Genomic DNA, 10,826 nt, shown 5'->3' with positions numbered 1-10,826 from the left:
GTGAGAGTGGTGAGAGCAGAGTCACAGTGCCAGCAGTACACTCACCTTAGGCGTTAAGACTGAAGGCAGCCGTCTGTGTAAGACAGTGCCCCAGCTGAGGCAATCTGAGATGGAGATGAGCTTATCTGTGTATTGGAACTATATTTTGGAGAGTGTATGAAGAGTTCAGTCTTAATCCACATTACGGTTTTGTTTTGAGTTCTTTTGAGAAAAATGATTTTTAAAAACTTGCAACTGTTGATTTAATCACACACTGTTAAGGAAAGATTTCCAAAGAAAGAAATCAGACTGGTTGGTTTTATCCTCTTTAAAGACACTGAAAATAAGATTTTGAGAGTTATGAACCTTTTGAATATGCCTGTGTGCATGCATAGATGTATAAACATTTCATTCAGTTTCAGAGGAATGTGGAACGTTCCTACCTTTTGAAGCTCATTCTTAGAGTCCTAATTAAAACTTGATGCAGAAACAAGGAGACCAGTTAAAAGGTATTATGATAGATTGAAGAATCTAAATTTAAAAGTGTAAAGAATTTAAAGTAAAATATATTCCAAGTGTATTTTAAAGAAAAATCCTTAGGACAAGTTAAATATGAAGAAGCTCTTTAGTATTTTTATGTTAAGGAGCATGAACAAATGAAAGATGATGTTATCTGTAGTCAGTGGAGATTCAGTGGTGTAGCATAGAGTTATTGATCTTTCATGTCTATATAATTAGGGATTCTTGCTGATTTTCATTGGCTATTCACCATGTACAATAATGGCAAAAGGAAAGAAATAGGGCTATTGGAAATGGCATAGTGTAGATTTTGCCTGGTACATTATATATATATTTTTTTAATATTTATTTATTTGGAAGGTGATGTAGAAGAGAGTTTGCATCTACTGGTTCACTTCCGGAATGACTGCAATGGCTGAAGCTGGTCCAAGCTGTTAGGTGACAGTGGGCCTACCTTCATGGATCATCCTCTGCTGCTTTCCCAAGCATTAGCAAAAAACCAGATTGGAAGTTGAACAGCCAGACTCAAACTGGCACTCCTAAGATGCTGGCTTAACCCAGTGTTCCACAGTACTGGCCCTGGCAAAATTATGTTTTAAAAAGTTAAACATTAACAATCAAGTGTATTTGTTGGCACATTATTTTAGCAATTTATGCATTCTCTTTTTCAGGTTTTAGGGCCATCTTGGCTGAACCTAAGAATAAAGCATCTGAGTCCTCAGAACAAGATTATTACAATAATATGAGGCAAGAGGCTTTGGGACACGAACCTAGAGTAAATATGTTTTCATTTGGTAAGTGAGCTATCTTTACTTTAACTCTATATGTAGCGTCTCAATTTCTTAAAATATTCTTTCATTATCAGATTATAAATCACTTAATAAAAATCTTAAACGTACTTCTTTTTTCCTAAAACTTGGTCATGGCTCCTAAAGTCTCAAATGTATAGCACTTAATTTTTCAATTACAGTTTCCTTCGGTTATGTGTTACCTACATATAAAATTCTGTTACTGGTACTTTCCACTGTAAGCATCCTTCTGTATGGCTGACTAAAAAAGTACAGAAGACAGGTATTCTTTTAGCTTCAGTTCCAAAATTTTGCCCCCAGACCGCTGCTGCTTTAAAATTATGGCTACAGGGAGGAGAAAGATGGCAAAAATATAAGCTAGAAAAAGAAAAAAATGAGTGATGAAAAGAAAGTCTACAACTTAGGAAATTAGGACAGAGACCTGCAGGTACACTACGTGTCCCGGTTTTCACTCTTTCATGCTAAACATACTCCTATGAAAATAGTCTCTGTGTTTGTGCATTGAAGGCAGGGAGTGGAAGAATTCTGTTTTCTTGTCATTAGTCTCTCTGGTAAGTGCTGATGCCCAAATACATAGTGCGGGGCCTTTCTTTGATGCAGTGGACTTTTTAGTGTAGTATTTGAAATTATAGGAAGTAGAATTCCTAAGTGCTAAGAAATTTGAAGATTTGCTTTTTTTTTTTTTTGGAGAACAACCATCGGAATTTTCAGGTTTTGACAAGAACGACAACAGAGGCCAGGAGGCTATCTCTAAACGCTTGTCAGTTGTGTCAAGAGTTCCTTTCACTGAGGAACAGCTTTTCAGCCTCTTCGACATAGTGCCTGGATTGGAGTACTGTGAAGTTCAACGAGATCCTTATTCGAATTATGGTAAAGTAACATCTACATTGTCATTCAGTATTTCTCCAGTGAAATGTCAGATACTGTTTATGTGACAGTTTTATTTCCCTTTTCTTTGCTTTCAGCTTTAAAGCTCAGTGATACCTTAACAACAAAAACACCTTAGTGTAATACATGTTTTATATAGAGCCATTCTCTTTAAGAAAATATTTTTAATTTCCATAAAATAGTACATTTTCTATTTATATATATACAACAGAAATACCGCAGGATAGCATCTGTGTGTTTATTGACTCATGCTAAATAAAGGTATAAAAAATTTCCTCTTGAGTCATCTCTTCTTTTACTTCTTAAACTTTATGGCCCTAGATGAAATGTGTTCCCTCATTTCAAGAATTTCATCGCTATACTTCTCCCTATTCTCAGTAGTAGCAAAGCTGTAGTATCAGGTATTTGAAATAGAGCTTAAGTGAAATTAAAAAAAAATGTTTATTTGACAGACAGAAAGAGACACACATAAACACACACAGAATGATCTTCTGTTTACTGGTATGTTCCCCTAATGCCTACAATACATGGAGCTGAGTAGGCTGAAGCCAAGAGCCAGGAACCAATCCAGCTCTCTTCCATGTGGGTGTGAATAGCAGTTAAGCCCAATCAGTTAAGCCATTGCCTGATGCTATTAGCAGGAAGTTGAAGTTTCGAAAGGAACCAGGATCCAAACCCAGATGCCCACAGATTTTGATTTTTATTAAGATGTTTTGTTCAAGGAAGCATCATAGAAATAGCATAATAGAACATTTTTGGCATTCCATTTTGCGTTAGACTCAGGTGGTGGCATGTAGCTTAAAGACCTTGGCAGCTTATTCTTTTTGTACCTCTCTCCTCATTCCTGAAATGGGATTGTTAATATCTTAATTGCTAGAATTAGATGAAAATTAGAAATAATATAAGTAGAATACCTAATGTGAGGCCTAGCACACAATAGACACTCATTAAATCCAGGTTGTTTGGTTCTTTTTTTCATTGTTTTATTGAAGAATTGGAATGAAACAGTGCTGTGAAGAAATCATGCATGGGATCTATTCCAGTGCTATAGGTACACCACATGATTTAGTTCTTTTAGGGTTCCTGCTACTTGTGACACCCCGCCTCCCATAATGAAGTGCTGGTTCAAGTCTTGATTCCTCCACTCTCCATCAGGTTTCTGTTCATGCATCCTGTGCAGCTGCTGATGGCACATGATGGTATTTCAACCCCTGCCTGTCCTGGGGATCAAGTGTAGCGCTCTTGGCTTTTGCCTGGCTTAGCCCCTTGATGTCAGTGACATTTGGAAAGTAAACTAGCAAATGGAATATCTTGCTTTGCTTTTCAATTCAATGAAAAAATGGTTTTAATTTTTCAGAGTTTGTTAGAACATATACTATTGCTCCATTTTCCTTAAAATTTAGCATTCATGTTTTTGTCAATCTAATTTATGATTAGCTTTCTAGGAAGATAGCATTTTATACATGTATAGTAAGTAGATCTTTGTTTTTTGATGCATTTGGTTTTACAAACACTAGTTATATTGAGGTTCTATATTGCTTTATTTTTGAGGCATTCAATCTGATTTATGCTTTGTTTCTGTATATTTTAGGGCATGGAGTGGTTCAATACTTTAATGTAGCATCAGCAATTTATGCAAAATATAAGTTACATGGGTTTCAGTATCCTCCTGGGAATCGGATAGGCGTTTCCTTTATCGATGATGGGAGTAATGCAACAGAGTAAGTACCATTCCACGAGTGTCTAATGCCAAGCTTTGGGTGTACTTGATTATGACTTGAAGAATAAAAATAGAAAAGTAGTTGACCTCTTGGGTGATATCACACAACACCAATTACTCTTAAGAGACCACATATTGCTACTTTTTCTGTAAATTATCAGTTATTGTCTCCAGTCTCCTTAGAAAAATGGCAACCCAGATGGTAGCTGCCCAACTTGCATCAGTGGTGTGGAACAACCCAAGTCAGCAGCAATTTCTGGTAAGTAGGTAAGGAGCTAGCCTGTATATTGCATCTTACAAGTAGTTTGTAGTGTGTGGGTCTTTGTTTATTACCTATGTAAGAACTGCTTCAGATCCATAGATGACTACATAGATGCTACTAGACACATCTGTCTTCAACTCTTGTCTAAATTCCTAACTTACAGTTTCTCTTTTCTTGTTTGTTGCTACCAATTCAACAGCAATTTGGAGGAAGTTCTGGATCACAGTTGCCTCAAATCCAGACAGACGTTGTACTTCCATCATGCAAAAAAAAGGCTCCCCCTGAAACTCCTGTGAAAGAAAGACTTTTTATCGTATTTAATCCTCACCCTTTACCTTTAGATGTATTAGAGGATATATTCTGGTAAGATTTCTGTTTTATAAAATTGTGATTTTTAATAAAATTTAAGCTAGTAATTCAAACAGTTTCATAATTATGAAAATCCCTACTCAAAACTGATCAGAGATGGTCTGTTTTGTGCTACTAAAAACTATATATATTCACATATATATAATTTTTATATGTGTAATATATAATGTAATATTATGCATTGAAAATATTGTATGTAATATATTGTATCATATGTTATATATAATCTTTTGTAATACTTTTTTTCAATGTATAATCATTACCTTATCTTTGTCAGTCACATATCCGAAATATCTACATAGAATTTCTAGTTATTTTGTTTTGAATTCATAAAGCATGTTTGATTGTTTTTGCAAGGTTGCAGGCATAAAATGGAGTAATTGTCCATTAGTAGGTAATACATCTGCACAGACCTCTCCACTAGAATTCTTTTCACCTATCTGTGATTCTACTGAGCAGCATTTACTGTCTCCCATTTTGTCTGTGCTCTTTTGGGCCCTTAAAAGGCATACAGTCATGTTTGGTAGGCAGTTGCTCAATGAATAACGAGAAGGTTCTTCTTTATTTTGTATTTTTAATGTTACTCCATAGTTTTTCTTTTTGTTTTGTTATATTTGCTTTATAAGAATATTTGAGAATTAAACTAGTACATAGGAAGCTTATTAGAGAGCCATACAAAATATCAGGTGTGTGGTTCAGCAGTTTTGTCCTTTATGTATTAATTAATCTTGTTTGTTTCTTGAATTGCTCCTTTGTGCCAGCATAGGCTGTGCTAAGTGCTGGAGACTGTTTAAACAAGATTGTAGTAATATGAATAAGGCATTATAGTCCTAGTCCTCTTATCTAATTTCTTGTGGGAGAAAGACAAATAAATAGGAAATTACAACCTCATGAACTTTGTGCTGTAATAAGGAATGTGAAAAATAAACAGCAAACCACCTACTTTAGAAGCTCTGAGTAAGCGTCCTGAAAGAAGCAAAGGCTCGAGACGCAAAGGATAGAAGTAATTTTATCATGAAAAAAAAGCCTGGGGGTGGAATGATGATTTCTCCCAGGGAAACTATGAGATCATTAGTTTATGGACATTGAGGGATTGTGAGTAAAGAGGAAAGACCATGTCAAGAAAAACCTACAACCTTGTACTAAGGACTTGTTCTTTACCCTGTTGGCAAAGGGAGCTACTGGATAGATCTTAGAGACTAAGTCATCATTTCACCGGCTAGACAGGGTAGTGAATGGGTTGGAGAGAGACAAGACTCTTGGGGAATGCCTAAAATTAAGGATACTACTGAATATATATAAAGACTATATATATACAGTTATATCAACCTGTAAAATATAGTTTTATGTATATGTATTCATATGTGTTTATGTTTGTACTTACAATATATACATAGTGGATATGTATCTGTAATAAAGTTTAGCTTTTTTATTAGGCATAGTACAAAATTATCAAGAGAGATAGTAAAATTAAAATAGTACAGTTATAACAGTAACCTAAATAAAATTGCCCAGCATCTTTTTGCTCTCATTTTGGATCCATTATTAAGTAAAGTAAGGGTTACTTGAGTGCAAGCAGTCAGTAAAAACCAAAATAGCTGCTAAGAGACTAATGGCCTATAGGCTGATGATGCACACTGTGGATGGAATAGAGGGTGGTGAGAGATTTCATCACACTAAACAAAGTTGTGTGCAGTGTGAAACTTATTTCTGGGATTTTCCCTTTGATGGTTCTGGAATATGGTTCACTGCAAACATGGAAAAACAAGTCATGTCTCTGAAGGGACGTTTAGAGTAATCTAAGGGGAAGGTGATGATGTTAAGTGAGCAAACAGACCTCAGTGACAATGAAGAAAAATTTAAATGTTTAAATGTGACGTGAATGGGATTTTGCACGTGGAGAGAAGGGTGAAAAAGGAATCCAAAATGAACCTCAAATTTTAGACCTGAACAGTTTGATTTCAGTTGATTCTTTCACTTTGTTTCAGTCGTTTTGGTAACCTGATCGAAGTTTACCTTGTGTCAGGAAAAAATGTGGGGTATGCCAAGTATGCAGATAGAATGAGCGCTAACGACGCCATTGCTACTTTACATGGAAAGATTCTGAATGGAGTCAGACTTAAAGTCATGCTGGCAGATTCCCCCAGAGAAGAATCCAACAAACGGCAAAGAACGTACTGACTCTTGAGGTAAGCATTCCTTAGTCTGCACTTTAAAATATGCTACCTATAAAACATAGCACGATGGATATGCATAGCACTTTAGTATAGACTTTTCTTTTTTGAGGTTTCAAAATTAGTTAAAAGTACTCTGGGTTAAAATTCTACTGATAAAGTCCAGTTGTTTTACAATTTAGGTTTCTAAACTTTTAAAAAAAATTTTTAAAGGTGTTTTTGATACCAGAATTGTTTTGTCCTTCTTTAAAATAAAACCAGATTTCTTTTTAGAAAATTGAAGTTATTTTTGTTTGTAAATATTTTAAATGTTTTGCTTTGAAGAATTAAAATAATTTTAAAGAATTTTTTGACTTCTCACTGATCACATGCCTGAAACTCTGTATCAAATAATGTACCCTTTTTTGAGCCTTTTTCCTAAATGTTGATGTTTTTCTGGACTTGCGTTTGAGCATTTATACATTGAAATACACATTCAGAAAATATTTTTGTGTGTGTATATATGTATTTTTTAAATGTTGACAGCTTACACAAGATGCTCATGTGTTATAAGTACTGATACATGGAGCCCATAAGAACTTTTTTTCTTATTTGCTAGTTTTCAGAGATGAAACTTCAGGCTCTTTTTTTGTGCTGATTAATTTATATCTACACTTTGGTTAGACGGTCTTTGCAGTTAGACCTTTTTATTCTGTAACTGGATTCTGCATTTCGGGGGAAGCTGTTACCGTAATGCTACATTCAGCAGCTTCCCAGCTCTAGTACCGGTCAGATGGTCAGTAGGCGCAAGCCATTTGACTTCAGCCTCAAGTTATTGTCGTTTATCGCAGAAGCTTCTCTGGCTAACTCTTATGTCACTAGCAAGTATCTGACTCTCCTGAGGCCCTATGCTGAGGACCTTTCTCTCCTGGAGCAAGTCAGGCAATTAGTTCCTCCTTTGTAGAACTGTGAGCAGTTGGCAAGGGAAAATTACCCGTGGCTCATTATGAATAATCCTAATTTTAAAATGTTTTAATTCATGACAAAATTGATGCTTGTTACAGCATACATTCTCAGCAGTTTAATCCTAGAAATATTACACTGACAATGAAAAAGAATTAACAAGCAGTTTTTTTTGTACCTGAATAAAACATCAGAAATGAAATTCTCTATATACTATGAAATAACATGCAAAGAATCTATTTATTCTTGCCTGAATATTTCAGTATATAAGAGCAGCATATGAGATTTTAAACGATTCTTTGTCCCTATAAAGGACAGTAATATGGACTTCTTGGTGTGAAAAACTGTTGCTCTTAATGTGGTTAAGCCTTTCCTAATAACTATATGTTAAGATAACACTTAAAATCATAAAATATAGGTTGGATTTCCAGCTCTGGCATTTCTTAAGATTGGGTAGGTTTTCCATCTTCCTGAGGCCCATTTTCTCCTATAGGATTATTGAGAGACAGTGAGTTAACAAAACCTTATAAGATGAAGAAGAAAAACAAAACACTTGCAAGTATGAGCCAAATCTCTTAGCATCTCCTCTAAAATAATGACATCCAAATGATGTGAAAGAAAGTTTAATGGTGCAGAACTCATAGTCAGCTGGTGCAATGAGAATTCACCTTTAAAGTACCTTTTCTTTCCCATTAAAATTGATGGGCTTAAATCAAATGCCTTGTATTAGAGGAATGTATTCTTCAGCATAGCTAGTGATAAAAATATATATCTAGTGTTTTCTTCCTTATTGAACATATTGCACATATTCAGGGCAAAGATAAAATGGGATCACATTTATGGCAGCAAGTTTTGTATTTTGTGTTTTTTTTTTTTTTTTTTTTTTAATTTTTGCTGCAAATTGTCTGTTTATACCTATATACAATGCTCTTCCTTTGTTGCTGCATTAAATATTTTAAGTTTCAATAAAATAATCTGAAAGACTACCAAATTTTATGTGGTGTGTCAGTTGAAGTTGTGGGTTTTTTTGTTTTTGGTGGGAGGGGATACAGTTTTGTGTTTGTTTCTAATTTCAAAGACACAAACCCAACTATGAAGAGTGTTGATAATCTTTCGTCCCTGAGGAGTAAGTCCAGGATTTAAAGTGAGCCTGCCTAAGAAATGGAAAAAAAAAATGTTAGAAAGTCGTTGGATTCTCATTGGAGATGAGTTTGATGCATCAGTGTTTTTCTCTATTTGTGGAAAACAAGAATTTTAATATTTCAGAGCATCTGATATTATATTACTTGAACAGCATTTCCTCTCTAGAAATTCAGTGCCTACTTGCATCATCTTTCTCAGTAAGTGTGGCTTTGTTTTATCTTGGGACATCTCTGTTAACACTGCTGATGTTGAAATAAAGGGTCAATTCCTAATGCTTTAGGAATACTATCTTCAACAGCTGCTTGCTTTCAGGTGATGATTTTCATACTTGTGTTGTGTTCTTTCTACAGAACAGAGACTAAGTATTGACATAACCCTCAGCTGACTGACTGAAAATGTGACTGGACGCACTCCCTGTGGACAGTTGACAGCTTTTTTTCTTTTTCTTTTTTTTTTTTTCAAATACTTGATAGTCTGTTCACAACATTGTTTTGTCTGGGAAGCAGAGGTTGCTCACATGTAATTTTGCGTTCATAAGCCAATGCTGAAACTAATATAGTAGTTTCTGAGAGCAATATGTTGTCATGTGTAGCAGAAATAAAGTTTTCTTAGAACAAGTGTTGTTATGTAGTAGAAATAAAGGTTTTATTGCTTAAATAAATCATGAGTTATTTATGTGAAAGACAAAAAAAATGGAAAATTTCATAGGCAGTGTTTAAAATTTGACAAAATGACATATTTAGTTGATTTTGAGATGCACATATTGGTACCTCAAAGTGGGAAACATCTTGGTATCAATTGTATTCCATAGTGCAATTGAAAGTCTTTTTCGTTCTTAACAAAACGTAAGGATGCTTTAATCAATAAATTGCATCTTAGCTTCAGTAAAATATGAAAATTGATGTGTAGTCTATACTTGCAAATTAACTGTCACAATAAGAGTCAAAAGGTATATCATTAGAAAAATTCTGTTTCTATAATTACCCCCAAAATCTCTTGGTAATTTTTAAAATATCTTATAAAAACAATATTGATAAAAAGCTATTGTTAAAAGTACTTTTTTTAAAATAAAAAAAGGTTATTTATTTATTTGGCAAAAAGAAGCAGAAAGAGGGATGGTCAGTGAATGAGACCAATCTACAATTACAGCAGTTCTTTAAGTGAATGATAGATGTCAAAAAGATAAATCAAGGACTTGGTACCATAAAAACATAAGTATTATAAGTGATATGCAGTTGTGAAAAATATCACCAACTTATCTCATTGTGCATTTCCTGAATTTAACTGAAAAAATGAAAAATTGGATCCATTGAGTATCATAAAGCTTTTCATAGTTGAATATCTCTCGGTCAATAAAATCCTTTTTTCAAGCAATACTTTTAATTTTGGTAAGAAAATTTCTGCGCTTAGCTTTCCTGGTAGGCCTTACAGAAGAGTTAAACCAAGCTTTCTCTGTGAGCTAAATAGCATATTCTTTAGAAATGAGACGCCTAAATGAGGAAAATTGAGGCTCAGTTAGCAACAGATAATTCACTTATCCAAATACTCACTGTACAAATGGTTCAGTTATCTGGTTCTACTGCCCAAATAATGCTTGAATTCCCTGCAAAGTAGTCCTACTAATTACTAGAGCTAAACAATATAAAAGTAAAGCTTTTAGTTGGTTATAGGAAAGGAGCTCCTGGTCACCCTCATTAATTGCATGTTTGCTTAACCCACATGATTTTGATTAAAATCTTCTCTACCATTTTCACCTATTTGAGTGCAAGGTTTTCCACCAGGCTGCATAAAAGTTGAATCTGTCACATGATAGCTATCTTATACCTTCCTGCCCTCCAGATTTTTTGTTCTGATTAAATGGTTGTAGTGTTCGTTTTTCACCTTTTAAGGTCATGCAGCAGTACCAGGAAAAAGGAGTGCTTCTTCGGTGTGTAGTCCCTTAGGTCAGAGCAAGCACAAATGGATTATATTTACATAGCCTTATTCCCTAGAAAAAAAGTCACACACTGACATTGTCTTAC

General features: G+C 34.5%; 1 protein-coding gene across 1 annotated transcript; it reads left to right on the top strand.

Annotated features, from left to right (window-relative positions):
• Positions 1 to 200: 200 nt before the first annotated feature.
• On the top strand, positions 201 to 9,466 carry LOC121168134 (RNA-binding protein 45-like). The gene is made up of 7 exons (XM_040997934.1): positions 201 to 1,292; positions 1,998 to 2,177; positions 3,787 to 3,916; positions 4,090 to 4,174; positions 4,377 to 4,540; positions 6,535 to 6,735; positions 9,156 to 9,466. Exons 1-6 carry the CDS (start codon positions 1,241 to 1,243, stop codon positions 6,725 to 6,727), a joined length of 804 nt encoding a protein of 267 aa, XP_040853868.1. The 5' UTR covers positions 201 to 1,240; the 3' UTR covers positions 6,728 to 6,735; positions 9,156 to 9,466.
• The last annotated feature ends 1,360 nt before the right edge of the window (positions 9,467 to 10,826 follow it).

The sequence above is a fragment of the Ochotona curzoniae genome, unplaced genomic scaffold (assembly GCF_017591425.1).
Source record: "Ochotona curzoniae isolate NIBS_2020 unplaced genomic scaffold, NIBS_Ocur_1.0 patch60, whole genome shotgun sequence".
NCBI classification, from domain to species: Eukaryota; Metazoa; Chordata; class Mammalia; order Lagomorpha; family Ochotonidae; genus Ochotona; species Ochotona curzoniae.
Note: the sequence above shows the minus strand (reverse complement) of the source record. Positions and strands in the feature narration are given on the sequence as shown.

Coding starts and splice junctions, on each gene's coding strand:
- LOC121168134 (XM_040997934.1), top strand. CDS start 1,241: ATGAGGCAAGAGGCTTTGGGACACGAACCTAGAGTAAATATGTTTTCA. Junction 1,293..1,997: donor AGTAAATATGTTTTCATTTG/GTAAGTGAGCTA, acceptor TTTTTTTTGGAG/AACAACCATCGGAATTTTCA. Junction 4,541..6,534: donor GTATTAGAGGATATATTCTG/GTAAGATTTCTG, acceptor ACTTTGTTTCAG/TCGTTTTGGTAACCTGATCG.